The sequence below is a fragment of the Osmerus mordax genome, chromosome 1, assembly GCF_038355195.1.
Source record: "Osmerus mordax isolate fOsmMor3 chromosome 1, fOsmMor3.pri, whole genome shotgun sequence".
Taxonomy (NCBI): domain Eukaryota; kingdom Metazoa; phylum Chordata; class Actinopteri; order Osmeriformes; family Osmeridae; genus Osmerus; species Osmerus mordax.
This window is the reverse complement of record NC_090050.1, coordinates 4,658,875-4,680,331: the sequence shown is the minus strand read 5'-3', so window position 1 is coordinate 4,680,331 and position 21,457 is coordinate 4,658,875. Positions and strand designations below refer to the sequence as shown.

At 42.6% G+C, this 21,457-nt stretch overlaps 1 protein-coding gene across 2 annotated transcripts in view; it reads left to right on the top strand.

Moving 5' to 3' along the window:
* Window positions 1-17,648: 17,648 nt before the first annotated feature.
* The window catches only part of bin2b (bridging integrator 2b), a 44,927-nt gene continuing 41,118 nt past the window's right edge, over window positions 17,649-21,457 (top strand). For both annotated transcript variants that reach the window (XM_067236883.1, XM_067236875.1), the window contains exons 1-2: window positions 17,649-17,790; window positions 18,853-18,933. In XM_067236883.1, the coding sequence (XP_067092984.1) occupies window positions 17,698-17,790; window positions 18,853-18,933 (174 nt within the window). In that variant the 5' untranslated portion in view covers window positions 17,649-17,697. The remainder of the gene's footprint in view (window positions 17,791-18,852; window positions 18,934-21,457) is intronic.

Below are 21,457 nucleotides of genomic sequence, written 5' to 3'. Positions count from 1 at the left end.
GTGACGGGTGGGGGTGTAAGGCTGCAGGAGAGACTTGATGTAGACGGGTGCAGTCCCGTTCACTGCTCGGAAGGTCAGTACCAGGGTCTTGAATCTGATACGGGCCATGATAGGTAGCCAGTGGAGAGAGATGAGGAGCGGGGTAACATGGGAGCGTCTGGGTAGATTGTAGACCAGGCGGGCTGCTGCGTTCTGAATCCTCTGAAGAGGGCGGGTTGCAAATGCTGGGAGACCAGCGAGCAGCGAGTTGCAATAGTCCAACTTGGAGAGGACAAGTGCTTGGACTAGCAGCTGGGTGGAGTGCTCAGACAGGTATCTCCTGATCTTCCGGATGTTGTAGAGGGTGAATCTACACGACCCTGAGACTGCAGCAATTTGGGCCGTGAGGGAGAGCTCGTCGTCCATGGTAACCCCAAGGTTCCTGGCAGAGGATGAAGGGGTCACCGTCGCAGATCCCAGGGTGATTGAGAGATTGTGGGAGATGGAGGGTTTAGCCGGGATGATGAGAAGTTCTGTTTTGGCGAGGTTCTGCTAGAGGTGGTGCTCGGTCATCCAGGCGGAGATGTCTGTGAGGCAGGCCTCAATCCTAGCTGAGATCCCCGGATCGGTCGGGGGGAACGACAGGTACAGCTGCGTGTCGTCAGCGTAGCAGTGGTAGGAGAAGCCATGGGAGGTGATGATTGGTCCAAGTGAGGTGGTGTACAGAGAGAAGAGGAGGGGTCCAAGGACGGAGCCCTGTGGGACACCAGTGGAGAGCTGGCGAGGGCCTGACAGTTTGCCTCCCCAGGAGACCTGGTCAGTGGCGCCTTAATGCACGGGCTTACCTGGGCTTAAGCCCGGGGCCTCGACCAATCAGGGGCCTCTTAATAATAATACAAAATAATAATGATGATAAACGTCCGTATTCGCGGTGTCATTACTCTGCTCTACAGTGGCATCTGGTGGTGTATGTGGAGGGAGGGGAGGCCCCCCCCTCCCCCTTATCTAAACAAAATGTAACAAAATGTAACAAAAACTAGAGAGGGTACAATTTGTAGGGTGTGCTTGCTTGCGTCGGTTGCAGATGGGTCCATTTAATATGAAACAAGCTGAACCCCCTTTGAGACAAGCTATTATAACAACGTTGTCACCGGCAGTATTTTTCAGATGGAATCGCGATTCAAACGGTACCATCTGTTAACTGAAAATATGCCCTCAAACGCGACTTTTTGGTCTCAGTCTAGAGCCCTGCGTGGAGAAGCTGAATTATGCTACGAGCAAGCTAGCATAGCTGCTGTTGCGGGAACGTTAAAAGTGTATTGTACAGTAAAAGTGAAATGGAACGCGTCTTTCTGCCTTGAAGCTGCGTGTGCATCATCATCAAGACCCCATCTATATGTAAGGATAACATCCAAGCTAACAATTTCGCCAAATCTGACTGCAGCTTTGTATGCCATATGTACGGTGTTATGGTTGTGTAACCAGGTTCTAATCAGCCTCCATAAATTACTTGCAAAAATATCTCAAGGTCTGGGATCACTACTTAAATACCTTTAGTAATGTCCTGGTTCGAGGGATAAAGAAAAATAATAAGAATACTAACAAAAACAATAGGTTCCCTCCTACCAGAGGAACCCTAAATACTAACAAAAACAATAGGTTTCCTCCTACCGGAGGAACCCTAATAATAAGAATACTAACAAAAACAATAGGTTTCTTCCTACCGGAGGAACCCTAATCATAAGAATAATAACAAAAACAATAGGTTTCCTCCTACCAGAGGAACCCTAAATATGAGAACATTATTGAGACGTTTTTATACAACGAATACCATAATATGTAGCATGTTAAAAGTGTTTATGTAGTCTTGGCTCTTCCTCTTGTTGTGTTGGTCTGCTCTAAAAGTTATTTCCCAACCTTTAACCTTCGTCATTGTCCTTCTTGCTCTGTCCTTAAACATCTAAAGATTATGTTTTTTCATCTCTTCACTCTATAGCCTTTATTGTACAAACTCTACAAAGGCATTGTCTACTCTCTCTTCAGCCTGTAAAAGGTCACTGACAACAGCATCTGAAGCTAGTTTTCATGATGTTATGTGACTTTCTCCCTCCAATGTCTGGTCAAATGGGTTGATCATACATTTGATTGTTGACATGATGTTTTGAATATCCTTTTATGATTCATGCAGTTCACTGTGTTGGAGTGATGTGGTGCATCTATGCACCGCATCTTTGTTTAGGGAGAATCCTAAATCTCGGTTGGCTGTTTGCTCTATGACTTGATCACAGGCAGTGTTTGCAAAACCATACTCCTGTTGTCTCTGAGCAACAAAATACCCAGATTGTACCTGTAGGTATATGCTAAATGTGTGTCCTCTAGACTGTTCATCTCCAGCCAGTAAGAAGAAAGGCATCTTGCATAGTTTACCTTATCATATGAAAAAAAAAACATCAGACACTCGGACGACTAGAGGGGCATGGTATTCCACATCAGATTATAGGTCTTCTTTGTCCTGCCCGTCCTCTCCTCTGCCCTGCCCGTCCTGTCTGTGCTTTCAATAAGCATGCAATGTATGTAAACTCATTTTCAAATAAAATGTGGTGCACTTAGATTGTAAAAGCAAAATTGATTTTGCAGTAGGTTATTCGTATACACTGACCCCACTGTACATCTTTCCATACAAAATACAGAATTTCATACACACCTGTTTGGAAAACCTTCTCCAGAGCTGCATTTTCACTCCTCTTACGTGCTGTAGCTATATTTGTTGTGTTGGTGAAGTTACTGTAACACCCTTGTGAAATCCAGCATTACCTAGCATATGGTTCTGAGGTGCTGAATTTAAGTTGAATCTTTCCACTGCTTTTTCTGCAAGAATGCTTTGCTTGCTTTCACAATTTTGCAATTGCAATGGACTCTGAACAAACTTGGACCAACTAGCTTCAGTAAATGGGTATATTAAATGTTTTGGTTTGCTACCTACATGCATACAGCATGATTGCAACTACTTGTGGCCTTGAATACACTGCTAGCAATACAATTAATTGTGCACATGCGTGTATTATGCTAATGAGGTTCCAACTTGCTAAGTGTGCAGAAATGTCAATATGTATTGATGAGTGTTACTGATGTGGTATACCTACCTACTAATTATAATTGGGTGTGCTTTGCCTTCGGCAAGGGCACAACCTTTGTTCTCTCACATATATATTATTATTCTTTTTATTCTTTTTGCCCCCCTAAAACTAATTGGCCTACATAGACAACGTAGGTGTCAAAAGTTTCGTCTTGGTAGCGATTGAGTTGCTTCTATTGGAATTTACGTTCCGTTGCATGGTTTGGGCTTCAGTTAAGTTTTTGTGGCGAAAACTGAAGCTAACGGTGGCTAATTTGCTAGCCACAGTCACTGACGTTACTAACGTCACTACGTCACTAACGTCACGAAAACACGCGTGACTACCTTTGGCAGAACATTCGTTTCGCATCTGTTAACTTGGGGGATAGCTAGGCTAACTATAGCTTTACTGCAAGGCAGCTGCAGAAACGCCACAAGCAAAGAGGCCAGGGTGATAAATATTTACTCATTTTACTTTGTGATATGACACACAATTGTGATGTGTAATGTACAATATAAGCTGATATTATTAAGGAAGTACATCTACTTTCGGAAACAGTAGTCTACTATTTCACTGAAATATTAGCATCATGACATTAGCCTGTGTTGCCCGGGCAACACATACTACAGTGGTCTATGATGTATCTGTTTTCAATCGTTAAAATAAACATTCCTCACATATACATTTTCGTTGTAGGATTTATTCTGACATTAGTAAACGATTTGTTGGTGAAATTACCATTACCTGTCGTTTCAAACCAGTGTAGCTCACTGCAACGCTGTAGCTTACGCGAGACACACTACAAAAACATCTAGCTACAGTACACAGCTGTTTAGGAAGTCAAACGGCGACAGAAAATGTTCGGCACTCCCCTTAATTAAATCAAAAGTCTATCTAACTACTAACCTGAACTTCATTGCCACAGCCTAAACGTTGTCAGTCTGTTCATGAAAATAATTAATTTCAGCCTAAACCGTACAACGGAACGTTAAATCCAATTCAACCAACGCAATCGCTACCAAGACGAACACAGCAGTAGTCTACTACTGTACCGTAGTAGTACAATTTACCGGGGCAGCTTCTCCACACAGGGCTATATCGCATTTTGCGTTGTTACTGACAATGATCGCTACCAGTGAGCTTTTTATGAATGAGCGATTTTCCACTAAATAAATGTCAAGTTTATTTACGTTTTGGGGGGCATATTTTCAGTTAGCAGATGGTACTGTTTGAATCGCGATTCCATCTTCTACTGCCGGGTAACGTCGTAGAATAATCTTCAAAGGGGTTGTTTATTCATGAATGAATGCAATATGAGTAGGCTAAATGCCTGAAAATATCATGAGAAGGGAAAAACTTAAAATGACGTTTATGTCATAGAGATTAGGTCAATTTTTACACCGGTCTGCCAAATGTATTCGTTTTGATTCAACGATGAGGCTGCCTCTTGCAGGGGAAATGAGAAGACATTACTAACGTCACTACGTCACTAACGTCACGAAAACACGCGTGACTACCTTTGGCAGAACATTCGTTTCGCATCTGTTAACTTGGGGGATAGCTAGGCTAACTATAGCTTTACTGCAAGGCAGCTGCAGAAACGCCACAAGCAAAGAGGCCAGGGTGATAAATATTTACTCATTTTACTGTGTGATATGACACACAATTGTGATGTGTAATGTACAATATAAGCTGATATTATTAAGGAAGTACATCTACTTTCGGAAACAATACTCTACTATTTCACTGAAATATTAGCATCATGACATTAGCCTGTGTTGCCCGGGCAACACATACTACAGTGGTCTATGATGTATCTGTTTTCAATCGTTAAAATAAACATTCCTCACATATACATTTTCGTTGTAGGATTTATTCTGACATTAGTAAACGATTTGTTGGTGAAATTACCATTACCTGTCGTTTCAAACCAGTGTAGCTCACTGCAACGCTGTAGCTTACGCGAGACACACTACAAAAACATCTAGCTACAGTACTAGTACACAGCTGTTTAGGAAGTCAAACGGCGACAGAAAATGTTCGGCACTCCCCTTACTTAAATCAAAAGTCTATCTAACTACTAACCTGAACTTCATTGCCACAGCCTAAACGTTGTCAATCTGTTCATGAAAATAATTAATTTCAGCCTAAACCGTACAACGGAACGTTAAATCCAATTCAACCAACGCAATCGCTACCAAGACGAACAAAGCAGTAGTCTAGTACTGTACCGTAGTAGTAGTAGTACAATTTACCGGGGCAGCTTCTCCACACACGGCTATATCGCATTTTGCGTTGTTACTGACAATGATCGCTACCAGTGAGCTTTTTATGAATGAGCGATTTTCCACTAAATAAATGTCAAGCTTATTTACGTTTTGGGGGGCATATTTCCAGTTAGCAGATGGTACTTTTTGAATCGCGATTCCATCTTCTACTGCCGGGTAACGTCATAGAATAATCTTCAAAGGGGTTGTTTATTCATGAATGAATGCATTATGAGTAGGCTAAATGCCTGAAAATATCATGAGAAGGGAAAAACTTAAAATGACGTTTAAGTCATAGAGATTAGGTAAATTTTTACACCGGTCTGCCAAATGTATTCGTTTTGATTCAACGATGAGGCTGCCTCTTGCAGGGGAAATGAGAAGACATCTATTTCATTCTACACTTCACTCTATTTTCAGTTGTAAATGAGCAGCAAAAAAATCTATGTAATCTTTATAAATAATAAGTATGCATTTTTATATAAAATATACAGAAATATCAGTTGTAAAAATGTCATTCAAAAACGGACCCCTGTGCAACCGACGCAAGCAAGCACACCCTACAATTTCCCCAGAAATTGTACCCTCTCTAGTTACGTATGTCATTGATTCATGTCATTATTATATGTTTAGGCGACACACACTTAAAACAATACTGTACATTTATTTGAACTATGTTCTGCACATTTCATTATCACTTAACTGTTCATTTGCTATAATGACTTATAGCAGCGCAATAATATAACAAATATGCTTTTTTAAGTGAAATGTTTCTTTAGAGAATACCTGAATTAGCCATTTGTTTGACTTTTTACATTTAGTCATTTAGCAGACGCTCTTATCCAGAGCGACTTACAGTAAGTACAGGGACATTCCCCCAAGGCAAGTAGGGTGAAGTGCCTTGCCCAAGGACACAACGTCATCTGGGAATCGAACTGGCAACCTTCTGATTACAAGCCCGCTTCCCTAACCGCTCTGCCACCTGACTCCCTCTTTTTCCATACATTTGAAGCCCAGTCACCCACTGACAATATACTGTCTCACCAAAATGCACATGTGAATGATTACTTCCTACTTTACTCGCCTTGAATATCGGAGTATACGATTGGTGGATTTTAGGAAGGTGTCATGTATATGAGCTCTTATTGGATGCGGACCATAGTTGTCCGGAAAACATGCTTGTGTCGATAAAGAAACAAAATGTTTGTTCCTTGAAAAATGTGCAAGAACTGGACATGCCAACAATTCTTTTAAGGGTTGTAGAAAAGTTTTAAAGCGATAGAAAAAAATCCAGCTCCTCCATCGCCAGGGATCGTTCAAATGCACGATTTTGAGCTTCGGCCCACCACCCCCAGGCTTAGAAAGGAACGACACCAGCCCTGCGCAGCTGCCACCTAGTGGTCATTACCGCAAAGTGTTTGCCACTGCTGAAAAGTGTTGAAAATTAAAATGACTCAATTAAAGATCCTTTTAAGCAGGGGTTCTTAACCTTTTTGGCCTCGAGGCCCAATTTTTATAGTACAAAGTGGCCCGGGCCCATTAAATATTAACTATGTATAGGTTTAATTGACTTCACTCTTGGTTTGATTTGTATTCAATAATAAACCAAATCCACTTATTGTTTAACAAGCAAAAACCTTGTCAAATAAAATTACATGATAAAATGGGATCATCACAAAGACATTTATTAAACGTTTATGTAAACCTGCTGTATCCATACTGTATCAAGACACCAAACAGGCTGATAATTCATTGACCAAATCAAGCTGTGACAAGAAAAAATGTCAAGGATCAAGTCATGCTTTTTAATAATAATAAAAAGACCAATAGTAGGATTTTACTTTTAATTAATAAAAAAATTAATAATTTATATATAAATCATTCAATCAATAAAAATGGGTTGATAAAATAAATGCATTCAAATAATATAAATCTATACATATAAATAAACTGTAAATGAAATAAAATGCAAATGAAACTATAGCCTTATAATCTGCAAAGCCATTTGAAAATTGCTTCAGCAGTCTCCATTTTTGCATGGCAGAACCAGAAGAATCTTTATATCTGTGACAAATGAACAATGACACAAATAATAACAACAATTATACAACTCCCTTTTTATCTTCACCTCTTAATGAGACACTTGGGCCTGCCTCTGAGACATAATCAGATCCAGTCTGGGTGGAATGGGAGAAAGGCTCACTCTCAGAGTAGCCTCCAGTGTTGCTCTGAGTCTGTTTCGGGCTTTGGTCTTAGCTGTGGCCACAATGGAGAATCCTGATTCACACAGGTATGTAGTTGTGAATGGGATACAGAGTTTCACAGCTCTCAGTGCAAGACATGGGTACTCCTTTGAGACATCAATCCAGAAGGAGCCCAGGTCCAGTTTGCCTCACTGCAGCTTTAAAGTGCTGTCAAGGCCGCAATATGCTTCTGCGTCTCCGTTTACGGATGGGCGGGCGCACGGATACGCACGGATATGGACGGATAGACTGCGTTTATGGTTCTCCGTAGGCTGTGGGTGCTGAAAACAATTCACCGCCAGAAGAGTAGGTGGCGCAACGTTTTTTTTGTAAATCGTCGTGGACTGTTTATTTACCTAGGTTATCGAGAAGTCGGAGCAAATTTACAAATTAGCCGTTTCATCAATAAAATACTTACATTTTCAGCAACTACACTGCCCATTTCTCGTCACATTTTAATTCAGATGCTGATTTACATGTACTGTTTAGCTGAAACATGAATTGTGAAAACTTACAGCAATGGCGGTCAAAGGATTCTGTTCGTCCTGTTTATCCCGGCAACCCCGCCCCTGACGCAAGCAATTCTTAATACTGACCAATCACAGCCAAGGGGGTCTCCGTAGCTCTCCGTCGCTCACGACGGATAGTTAGAAAATTCAGGAGGTGCACGTCGAGCTCTCCGGGGCTCTCCGAGGGCTGACGGAGAGCTCGTAGAGGGCGTTCCTCGGAGAAGAGGGCGTTCCCATGTGTCCGTTTTTCGAAAAACGCAGAAGCATATATCGGCCTTCAGTGGAAACTTCCAGAAGCTGTGTTTCCAGGTGTGAGGGCAGAGCAACATCATTTGTAGTGGAATCCACTGAAAATGGGTCCAAAATCCACATGTTTCCCTCTCTGGGATCCTCAGGAAAGTAGTCACAAAAATTCTCTGCCAGTTGTGAGAGGTGCTGGGAGACTGAGTCACTGATCAGAGTTTTCCAAAATGTCAGACAAAAGTGGAAACATGTCCATCCTCTTTTCCTGGGCCCTCTTGGTCCACAAAGCAAGTTTCCTCTTGAAAGCTTCAACTTTGTCTGCAACACAAAATATGTTGCTGTTTCTTCCTTGAAGTGAGGTGTTCAGTTGGTTCAGTAAGGAAAAAATGTCACAGAGGTAGGCAAGTTTTGTTGTGAACATTGTGTCAGCATAGTAATGTGCAAGATGAGATTTTTTCTCAGTGAGAAAAGAGAACACCTCATTCCTCAGTTCAAACAAACGATTGAGGACCAGTCCTCTTGAGAGCCATCTCACTTCACTGTGATAAAGCAGCTGGACATGATCTGCTTCTATGTCCTCACAAAGCTTAGCAAAACATCTGGAGTTCACAGCATTGTTTTTAATAAAGTTTATGGTTTTTACACTTACATCCATCACCTGGTGGAGATCTGGTGACATCTTTTTTGCTGCAAGGCTTTCACGGTGGAGAAAACAGTGTGTCCATTTAGCTTCTGGTGCACGATCAAGTATCTGTCTAATGACACCATGATGCTTGCCAGTCATTGATGCTGCACCATCACTGCACACCCCGACACAGTTCTGCCAATCCAGGCCGTTCTCAGTGAAGTAGTTATCCATGCAGCGGAAACATTCCTGAGCCGTAGTTCGTGTTGGTAGCTCTCCACAAAACAGTATGTCTTCGTGCAAACTACTGTCCCAGCGATAGCGAACAAAAACTAGCAGCAGTGCCGCATTTGTGACATCTGTGGACTCGTCTAATTGCAAAGAAAAAAAAGGGCTACTTTTTATTCTTTTTGTAAGTTGATGCTGTATGTCTGAGGCCATCTCCGCGATACGGTGACACACAGTGTCGTTTGAGAGTGGGATGGTCAGCAGCTTTTTTGCAGCGGCCTCTCCGATTAGCTCACGGCACATATCAACAGCGGCAGGCAGAACCAACTCCTCCGCTATGGTGAATGCTTTCTTACTCTGTGCCACACGTCTGGCTACGAGGTAGCTGGCTTTCAATGCACATTTAGAGTTGCTTGTCAGTGACACGACAGACCTTTTCTGCATCTGCAGCCCACTTTCCTTCCTCTTAAAATATTCCACAGGCTTTCCCACGAGCATCGGGTGATTGGTCTCTAGATGCCGCTGTAGTTTTGAGGGCTTGAGGGCTTCGTTGGACAACATTAGCCCACACTCCACACACTGGGCTTTTGGCACTGCCTCTGTTCCTCCATTTACGTAACCGTATTTAATGAAGTCGAGATTGTATTTCCGCAAAAACCTTTTTATTTTGGGTGGGGGTGTCGGCAGGACGTTCGTCTTCATTTTTTCTTTTTTAAAACTTCTCCATTTCTTCTCTGTGTATTGGCGCTTATTAAACAACTGATTGCTTTACCGCCTCCACATGGTCGAAAGCTGCACGCAGTCTCGCAGACTCGCGGCCCTTGCGGCCCACAGGTGCAAAACTGAAAGTCTTTTGCGGCCCTCTAGGGGGCACTGGCGGCCCAAGTTATGGTTAAGAATCACTGCTGTAAAGTACATTATATACGTGTGAAATGAGTTCCTGGAAGCATGTGCAAAGCGCGGAAACTTTGTCGCACTGAAATGTGGAGTTAGACCGTAGAACAGTTTCTCTTCCGTTTTCAGATCAAGTTTTAATGGGCGGAGCCAAGAAATTACCTATCTACGTCATTTTGACCCATCTACGTCAGATCACTGAGTGGCTCCTCCTGCTGTACTGTTATTGTAGCCTACATCAGCTAGCTAGCCAGCTTCAGGATGTCTCCCTCCACCCGCAACTAAATCTTTCCTGGATGCAAGAATTTCAGCTGCGCTGCAGCGCTATTTAATTTCCTTATTGATGAGGAAAGGAAAAATAGGTGGATTGATTTTGTGAAGAGCCACGCTAATGGAAAGCTTCAGATAAATTCCAACAGCCGCCTCTGCAGTGACCATTTCACGGCGAATAATTTTAACATAGACCAGAGACAGACAGGGTTCAGGGACACACAGCTTCTCTTGCAGCGTTGAGCCGTACTACCGAGCATCGCCCTCCCGGCCGTTCCTCCTCCGGTCGCACCTGGACCATCCACCGCCGCCAGCAGTTCATCACTCAGTTCTGTGTGCATGGGCGGCGCTAGGGAGGGACTAGCAGGTGATTCAGCACCCCCAAGAAAGACCAAAGCACCCCGATAGCACCCCCAAAAATATTGCTAATTTATTAATAGTATTCAGGCCCGGAGTGGCCATCGGGAGAAAAGGGGAGAATTCCCGGTGGGCCGCTCTGCCCGCTCATAAATTGGGCCAGCAGATCGCCTGCTTTCTCTTTGTTTTTTCACACACCGAATTAAACGAGTTTGTTAAGTTACTGTGTGACTGATAAGTAAGCTAATAGGCTACACTAGGTTTTAATCTAAATAAGCGCATGATCAGACCGTGCATTAAAAAGTGCAATTTTCAGTTGTCGCGCATGCAGCCTTTCTTATTGTTGTGGAGGGAATTAGCCAGATTAAGCTGATGCGAAAAGAATAAAATGGATGGGGAAAAGATGCCAGGAGGAACTGAAAAAGCCAGGTAAAAATGAAAGATCTGTCACTTCATAAAACTATGTTCCTGCAAGGGTGGGAAAAAATATGTTTTCTCAAAAGCACAGAATCTTTCAGGTAAAAATTTGGGTTGTAATTTCCTGAAAATATAGCTCTGACAATCTGAGTCCAACGTAATGTTTATATTACATAAATCTCAAGAAACCATTTTGCACTGAAATTAATGCAAAAAATCTCGTTCCGATTTCACCTCACATCAAAACCTGTAGGTCCTAGGTTCGGGTTAAAACCGAATGTTCAACGTATGGCTTGGCCCCTGGTGGGGATGGGCTGGTTTTGACCATTACATTCCCGGGCTGAAAATGGGTCCCACTCCAGCCCTGATAGTATTTATATATAATATATAGCCTATATATATAATTGCACAGCTCCCCCTGTCAATGATCTAGCACCCCCTCAGCACCTGCATAAACAATTCTCTGGCGCCACCCCTGTCTGTGTGCTTGTTATAATTATACTAGATAACTTTTCCAGAGGTATCTCTGCTATGAGTTAGTGCAAACCGCTAACTTGATATTAAGCTACTCGGTGTAGAATGATGGTATTTTGGTGAAAGGGTAGCTAATGTGCTAGAAGTAGTTGGAGAGCTCACTGTCTGCTGTCTCTGGTGTCCATTTTTACTCCTGTGTTACAGCTCAGGGGAACATTTCATTTATATGATCACCTCCTGTCCCCTTGATCCTATCCCCTCCCCTCTCTTTCAAACCATCTCCCCCTCCATCATAACTTTTCTTCTCCATGTCCTAAACTCCTCTCTTACCTCCGGCACCTTCCCCTCTGCCTTCAAACAGGCTAGAGTTACCCCTCTACTCAAAAAACCCTCCCTTAACCCTGCCGTCCTCCAGAACTACAGACCGGTATCACTGTTACCCTTCTTTTCAAAAACAATTGAACGTGCTGTATCTAACCAACTGTCATCCTTTCTCTCTCAGAACAACCTGCTTGACCCCAACCAATCGAGCTTCAAGACTGGCCACTCCACAGAGACTGCCCTCCTTTCAGTTACCACTGTCCTCCAGTCTGCCAGAGCGGCTTCCAGGTCATCCGTCATCATTCTGCTGGACCTTTCTGCAGCGTTTGATACGGTTAACCACCAGATCCTGCTCTCCAGACTTTCTGAGATGGGCATCACTGGCACTGCACTCCAGTGGATCTCATCCTACCTGTCGGGAAGATCCTACCAGGTCCAGGGGCGTCTTAATAGCACTTGGGGCCCCTGGGCTATGGACTTTTTTTTTCATTTTGAGGCCCCACACACGCTAATCGCTCAATCGCACGAGTTGCTTGTATTGTTATTTACATTCCGTTGCATGGTTTAGGCTGAAATCTTTGTGGCAAAAAGTGCCTTGTGTCAACGAAGGGAACTCAGTGCTAGCCTACGTCACAACGTCAGCACACGTTAGCAACGACGCATGGATACAACGTGCATTGCTGTTGCACAGCAAGTACATTTAAGCAATTCAAGACTTGCATGTACAGTAAGTAATGTCACAATAAACTCAAGCTTGTGTGGTGTGTCCCTGTATTCAATGCCACAGCCTAAACTTTATGTCAAAAGAAACGTTTTTAATTTCTGGCGCATTCAAACAATCCCCTCAGTGAAGTTTGGCTAGCAACAGCAGCTAGGCTAGCTTGCTCGTAGCATAATTCAGCTTCTCCACGCAGGGCTCTAGACTGAGACCAAAAAGTCGCGTTTGAGGGCATATTTTCAGTTAACAGATGGTACCGTTTGAATTGCGATTCCATCTGAAAAATACTGCCGGTGACAACGTTGTTATAATAGCTTGTCTCAAAGGGGGTTCAGCTTGTTTCATATTAAATGGACCCATCTGCAACCGACGCAAGCAAGCACACCCTACAAATTGTACCCTCTCTAGTTTTTGTTACATTTTGTTACGTTTTGTTTAGATAAGGGGGAGGGGGGGGCCTCCCCTCCCTCCACATACACCACCAGATGCCACTGTAGAGCAGAGTAATGACACGGCGAATACGGACGTTTATCATCATTATTATTTTGTATTATTATTAAGAGGCCCCTGATTGGTCGAGGCCCCGGGCTTAAGCCCAGGTAAGCCCGTGCATTAAGGCGCCACTGACCAGGTCTCCTGGGGAGGCAAACTGTCAGGCCCTCGCCAGCTCTCCACTGGTGTCCCACAGGGCTCCGTCCTTGGACCCCTCCTCTTCTCTCTGTACACCACCTCACTTGGACCAATCATCACCTCCCATGGCTTCTCCTACCACTGCTACGCTGACGACACGCAGCTGTACCTGTCGTTCCCCCCGACCGATCCGGGGATCTCAGCTAGGATTGAGGCCTGCCTCACAGACATCTCCGCCTGGATGACCGAGCACCACCTCCAGCAGAACCTCGCCAAAACAGAACTTCTCATCATCCCGGCTAAACCCTCCATCTCCCACGATCTCTCAATCACCCTGGGATCTGCGACGGTGACCCCTTCATCCTCTGCCAGGAACCTTGGGGTTACCATGGACGACGAGCTCTCCCTCACGGCCCAAATTGCTGCAGTCTCACGGTCGTGTAGATTCACCCTCTACAACATCCGGAAGATCAGGAGATACCTGTCTGAGCACTCCACCCAGCTGCTAGTCCAAGCACTTGTCCTCTCCAAGTTGGACTATTGCAACTCGCTGCTCGCTGGTCTCCCAGCATGTGCAACCCGCCCGCCTGGTCTACAATCTACCCAGACGCTCCCATGTTACCCCGCTCCTCATCTCTCTCCACTGGCTACCTATCATGGCCCGTATCAGATTCAAGACCCTGGTACTGACCTTCCGAGCAGTGAACGGGACTGCACCCGTCTACATCAAGTCTCTCCTGCAGCCTTACACCCCCACCCGTCACCTACGGTCTTCTTCAGACAACCGCCTGGTGGTCCCACCGCTCAAGACCGCCCGGTCCCAACACAAGCTCTTCTCCTGTCTGGCCCCCCAGTGGTGGAATCAACTCCCCACCTCCATCAGAGACACTGACTGTCTCTCCACCTTCAAGAAAAGGCTCAAGACGCACTTGTTCCGGGAGTACAACGGTACTTAGGAATGGTTCGCTTGACCCGATGTTAGTTTCCTCAAGGATCACAATGACTCTTGCTTAGAGACTTGTTGCTCTTGTGGTTAGTGGTAACTGATTAAAAAATTTTGTACTCACTGTGATATATTGTTTTTATTATTGTTGCTTGTTTTTTCCACAGGTACACTTGCATTTACAGCGGTTCATGTTGTTTAATTGTAACTTGTTTAACTACATGCTCTTATGGTTCTTCCCTTTGGCACTTACGTACTTTGGTTGTTCACAATGTGTGTTTCATGTTTTGGCTACTCGCAATGTTTTTGTGGCTATCTTGTTGTTATGATCAGTGACCTATGCACTTTGTAAAGCTCCCTCTTGGAAGTCGCTTTGGATAAAAGCGTCTGCTAAATGAATAAATGTAAATGTAAATATGCATCTGTATGTTTCACTCATTGAACAAATAAATTCCAATTCTATACTGTTTTGTTCGGCTTGACGTAGCGTCCATTATCTGGGTCGTAGGTAGGTTGCGAGGGGCGGAGCTTCAGCTCCTTCAGACGACACGCACCCCCCAGTCTCAAGCAGAGAAAAGTGCTGATTTTGTCACGATTTCAAAGCCTAATTTAAAATACTTGTCGGTGTTTTTTTTCATTTGAATTTGGATGGGTAGTTAATAACACATTCTTCTGTGGTGTGGTGAATTTAAAACTCGTTTTCAATTCCACTTTACAGGATGTTTAAGACAAAGTGACATAACCTGAGCTATTTGTGTCTGAATAGGTGCGTTCGACTTTATGCAGCGCCGGCGTCGCCTGCAGCCGCCTGCAGCCCGGCTGACTTGAAGCCAAGCCCCCACCCCTCGCCCCTCGGCTTGAAGCAACGGCCCCGGTGGATGTAGGTGGTATTGCATTTCGTGTTTGACTTCCGACTCTTCCGGTCGTTTTTATTCTATTAACTCCAGTCAACATTTACAAAACTATGTCCCCCAATAATTTTAGTTCGATTCTCGAACCTGGCTCATACTACTAGCTTTTTCATAGAATAATTTTTCCTGATTTTTGCTAAGTTTGAAACCAATCCAAAATGGGTAAACTAGCACCCCATTTATTTGCTTACGTCAATAAAAGTTGCCTGCAAATGTGCTCGCGGATACTAACAGGGCACGAGCACAAAAGTTCACATTGGCCGATAGCCGATTTACCTGGAGCTGAAAGAAATGGCTTGAGTTGCCTGCTCTGTTGTAGCAAGTTTAGCAAATGGTTGTCACACATACATGAAATGTTCTTAATGTAGCTTATTCCCGTTATTTTAAAATCGATTTGATTTTTCGTAAAAACTTTCATGACATGATGACAAATATTATATTATGTTAAGCGTGAGCATAGATTGTTGACATGTCTATCTGGAGCAAAGACGAAGATTAATAGTACTTTAACTGATAACCACAATAGGAAATGATATATATATTTAAATAATATCAGTCTTGCCTTCAGAAGCTTTTGTTAAACACACTCATTATTCTTTTTTTGATCGTGTCAAAGCCAAACTGCTTTTGTGGGACAATGAAGGTCCTCAGTGACTATGTTTCACCCCCACTTTTATCTGATGGAAACATCTTGTATATAGTTCTGTTAATATGCCCCTTTCAAAGGCACGTTCAATAAAGTAGATTATATTTTAGACACACTTCTCAATTTATTACATTATTACCAAGTCTTGTTAGATCACGTTATATCCATTAATAGGCGTTTGGGTTAGGGTTAACCCAAACCAATTGGTTTTGTAGGTTGAACATATAAAACACAAGCCACATTTCTACACTGATGTTAAAGTGAAGGCAGTGTGATTTTCGTGGCATTTCGTTTGAATATAAAGTTGACAGTAAGCTATGGTAAGTCTGCATTATGGAAGATTTCTGTTACAAAAATAACTATTAAGCTTTCTTTGTCTGGCGAGAACAACGACGGAGCTAAGTGTTCATGTTAACAGTTTATTTAATCCGATATAATGCGTTGGAAATCATACTCAAATCACGAAGAAAAACAACATATGTGATGAGTTCCATCTAGAATAGCCCTATATTTAGCCCTATAGCCTATTTCTAAAAAACAAGTGAAAGGAATACTATACAGTGACAGCATACATTTGCGTAAAGTTTGCATCATGTCTCTGATTCTTATTGGACTTGTACCCCATTCTGCCACTGCAATGCCTTAGCTCACACGCTCGCAACCATATAAATCTATGCTCGCGACTGGTTGTCGCAAAGTATGACGTGTACAGCTAGTTGCAAGCGTGCACGAGGTCTCGGAGCTAGGAAAAAAAGAGCCACTGTTTAAAGCTAGACCGGAAGAATCGGAAGTGGAAAGATGGCGCGGTCCAGTTTCGTACTCTCGCTTGCCTCACTGCGCCACTGAGCACTTTTAATAGAAATGAATGGGGACGCCATCTTGGAAGACAAAAGTTACTTCCTCTAGTTATATTAACTCTATGCTTGAAGCAGCCAATGGCATTCTCAGCTTCAATGCATCCATGCTCATGCGGCGCCGGCGGCGAACGCACATACCTAAAATGTGCACATACCTAAAATGGCCATTGGTTTTTCTATTTTGCAACCTACAAAACCAATTGGTTGACAAACGCAAAATAGGGCCGTAATATCGTTTTGTCATTTTAGTAACTCAAACACACATTTAAGTATTACGGCTTGTTTTTGGTTGTTTCAGGGGTTTTTTAAATAATGAAATAACCATATAACACAAATGGTATAACGAGCCATTAATCGATGTTTTGATTATTCCATATCCTTTATGCTGATATCTGCAAAAGATGAAAAATGGGCTCGTAATATCGATTTGTCCATTTCGGATGTCAGAACCAGATGATGGGGAAATGCGTGGTTTCCGTTGTTTTGTTTTGGAATAACGAAATAACCATATAACACAAATGGTATTACGAGCCATTTACTCGTTTGTTTAATTATTCCATATCCTTTATGCTGGTATCTGCATAATATCGGCAAAATAAAGTATTGATTGACAGTTACCCCACCCTCTCAAAGTCTCGTAGCCTTCTAGTGCACCTGGATGTCTCTGCAAAATAACTCCCAGAAGAACCCATTCGTTTTCTAAACATTTATCGGTGACAAAAACGTAACTTTTTGTACTTATTTGTTGTTGTTGTTGCGCAAAGTAAAAGCATGGGATGACGATACAGGTTAGGGCTATGCCTTAAAAAGTAGCCTGTCTACGCTCTTACAAGTTTCAGCAAGTTAGAAATGCGAACGTTTGCTGCTGATCCGATTTCAACTTTCAGTAAGCCTAATGTGTGCATGTGCGCTTGGGCGCGTTGTCCTGCCTGCTTAATGTGTTCTTCTCCGCCCCTAAGCGTTTCAAGGAACATTGTAACATCCGAGCAGTGGTTGTTCTAAGAGGAAGCGCCTGTGAACTAGACAGTCAGAGCCGGAAAGAAGCCACAATGGCAGAGAACAAGATTGGGCCGAATATTGGTGCTGGGGCTGGAATTTTTGCTAAACGGGTACAAAAGTCATTGAATCGAGCTCAGGAAAAGGTAAGCAACTTAAGTGTTACTTATACAGTAATGTATAAACGGTTCATTCTAAACATCTTTCACTTTTGGCTTTGTGTTGAAACAACAAACAAATCTTCCATCCGTTTGCATTTTGAGCTTTAATAAATGTGAGGTTCAGTTTTATAGGAACTTTTCTTTTGACAGACTGCTGAAACATTATTTTAACAACATTTAAGTAATCAATCCCTGTCAAATACAACTGGATAACTAGCCTATATGAACAAGCACATGAAGAGCTGTAGCTACTATTGGGGAAAGTGGGGTGTGAAGGTTGAAGCAGTACTATTTTGGAAGTCCTGTATGTATTGGCCTACTACAGATATCCAAGTTGTCAACAAACTAGTTTAAAAAAAATTACTAGGCCACCTGATAATTCAAACAATATTTTCTTATAAACCACAACCCAGATGTAATGGGCAATTCAAGACTGTCAAAATCAGTTATGTATTTTTCTCTAGCCAGTTATGTCATAGATTTTCTTTCTACCATTCTTGAAATGTTACGAACTTGATTGTGCAGCTGTGTGTGGACACAAAGGCTGCCACTTCCTGCCCCTGTACTGGCTTCCTCACTTTTCTTGTTTGCACACTGTTTCATCTCTGTTGGTTTGTGGTTCTCTGTCATGGGCTGGGTCCTCTTGCCTGTTCTGTATTGCTTGTTTTCCATCACAAATTAGTTGCAGTTTAGTGTGATGGATCAAAAAGATGACAGCAGTTGCACCGTATATGTTAACTGCATTTTGGTGCATTTCCCAAAAATACACTGTGTCAACATTTCACCGTCGGAGATGTGACTGGGTGAAATGTGAAATGAATAACCATGGCCAGACCAGTGATGATTCTGTCTGTTTGGCATAACCATAGAGAGTGGTAGGCAATTTGACAAAACCAAAAAAAGTATGTTTAGAGTACACTAACAGTACTAGTGGTTGTTTGCCCCATTATAAATCTCAGTAGGACACTATAGTCGTTTGTTTTTTGTTTACCTCTCTAGGAGTAGCATTTAATTGGATGCATCCCATTTGTTGTCATCCTGTCACAGGTACTACAAAAACTGGGTAAAACCATGGAGACCAGAGATGAGCAGTTTGAGCAGTGCTCCCTTAATCTTATCAAGCAACAGGTATAGTAGGTCTTGATTAGCTTTGGTAATGTTCTGTTTTCACTATATTCAGTCCTTGAATTGAGGTAAGGCAAAATAGTGATAGAAAAAGCAGCTTTGACGAAAATAAATATCTGATTGGGGGTGTTGAGGTTGAATATTGTTTGATGTATTGCACAGGATCTAAGGATGTGCAGTTCCACAAGTGATGCTGTTTGTGTTGGCAAAAATAAATAGACTTATAAATATGACCGCGTTGCACCAAGGGACACAGCCATGGATCTTGTGAACCACTCAGGTTGCGTATAGTTATTATATGCATTTAGTGCATATAATAATATACGCAAACCGGTCATCCAAACATTCATGCTTGAATGTAGAAATGTGGTAGGTGTATTGCTCGGATGAGCAGTTTGCATTCACAATTTTTTTTTAGTCATTTAGCAGACACTCTTATCCAGAGCGACTTGCAGCAAGTACAGGGACATTCCCCCCGAGGCAAGTAGGGTGAAGTGCCTTGCCCAAGGACACAGTCATTTGGTACCTTCCGGCAACCTTCTGATTAATAGCCCGATTCCCTAACTGGAATGATAAATTCCAAATATGCTTTCATCAGATTTGATTCAACAACATTTCAATTTTCCCGATAATGCAGCAAAGTGCTTTCCTATTCCAATTTATATCATGTTGAGCCCTTGTAGCCTCTTGCACTCAATAAATTACTAGGGGACTTCAAGTAAGTCTGTGAGGGTTCAGGGCTTAGGGTTTGGGGGGGACATTGGGATTCTTATGGGGCATTAGTATCATAATTCTCTGCACAAATGTGTATAAAACTGATACATTCAAGTTAAATATAATCATATTCATAGTTAAATACATTTGACAAATATAACAATATGAGTCCAACGTAATGTTTATATTAGGCTACATAAAGCTCAAACTATTTTACGCTCAAATTAATGCAAATTATTTTTGCTTGCGTGCTCTGCCAGCTTGCATTACTTGTTGAAGTCCCTATCTACACTCACATCAAACCGACACTAGGACCTAGGTTTGGGCGAAGCCACTAATGTTTACAATGTCTGCCTCTGCCCCTGCCTACAAACACAAATAGAATCTCATTCTGTGGGAAACACTGAAGATGCTGATTGGTTCAGGCACAAACAAGTTACTTGGAGCTTGACAAGGAATCTCGTATGGTCATGATCGAAAGGTCTCCACACCCCCGGAATTAAATTAGCAAAAGTAAGTTTGCATAAGGTATTCGGTAATGTTACAGTTGTTGCTGTGTAGAGTACACATTACATTTACATGTAGTCATTTAGCAGACGCTCTTATCCAGACCGACTTGTCCAGAGCGAATCGAACCGGCAACCTTCTGATTAATAGCCCGATTCCTTAACCGCTCAGCCATCTGACCCCATCTGTTGTTTGTACACAAACAACTCACTACAGTTTATCCCTAAAAAACTACGGGGATTGGCTTTCCATAGCTTTGCTAGGCATCATCAATGCGACTTACTTGCTGGACATCAATTCAGTTGCTAGTTAGGGTTCCACCGGTAGGAGGGAACCTATTGTTTTTGTTAGTATTCTTATTGGGTGTGCTTTCGAAGGCTTGAGCACACCCAATCTCTCACCTATTTGTTCTCTCACATATGTATTTTTCTTATTATTATTTTTATTTCTTGTGGCAAAAAGTGCCTTGTGTCAACAAAGGGAACTCAGTGCCAACATAGATATATATAAAGGGTAGATGTCTCGTCCGCGTTGCCGGACAACGGAGTCGAACGTCCGCACATGGACGTCCGTACATGTACTTTTTAAAATGACCATAACTCGAAACGGTTTGGTTTGATATCAACGTCAGAGATGTCGTTATGCCACTGCATACTTCTATTCTATATATTTTTTTTTACATAATTATTCATAAGTATGCAGTGGCATAACGACATCTCTGACGTTGATATCAAACCAAACCGTTTCAAAATCGGTTGAAAATTTAGCAAGTTATGGTCATTTTATAAAGTACATGTAGCATCAACACAATGTTATGGGTGAGCGAGTTGACTGTAGCAAGATGGCCGCCATGTGCGGACGTTCTAGACTCCGCCGTAAGACATCTAGGGTTTCAAAGTCAGCACACGTTAGCAACGACGCATGGATACAACGTGTACAGATGTGCTGTTGCACAGCGAGTATCGTATCGTGCCGTGGTTTACTAGCAGCATCATACATGTACATTTAAGCAAATCAAGACTTGCATGTACAGTAAGTAATGTCACATTAAAGAATGTATTTAAACTCAAGCTTGTGTGGTGCGTCGCTAGCAAACGTCTTTTGAATTCTCCATTATAGATGTCAAGCTTATTTACGTTTTTGGGGGAATATTTTCAGTTAACAGATACAGGTACTGTTTTGAATCGCTATTCCATCTGAAATACTGCCGGTGACAACGTTGTTACAGTAGCTTGTTTCAAAGGGGGTTCTTAATTGGGTGTGCTTTGCCTTCGGCAAGGGCACAACCTTTGTTCTCTCACATATA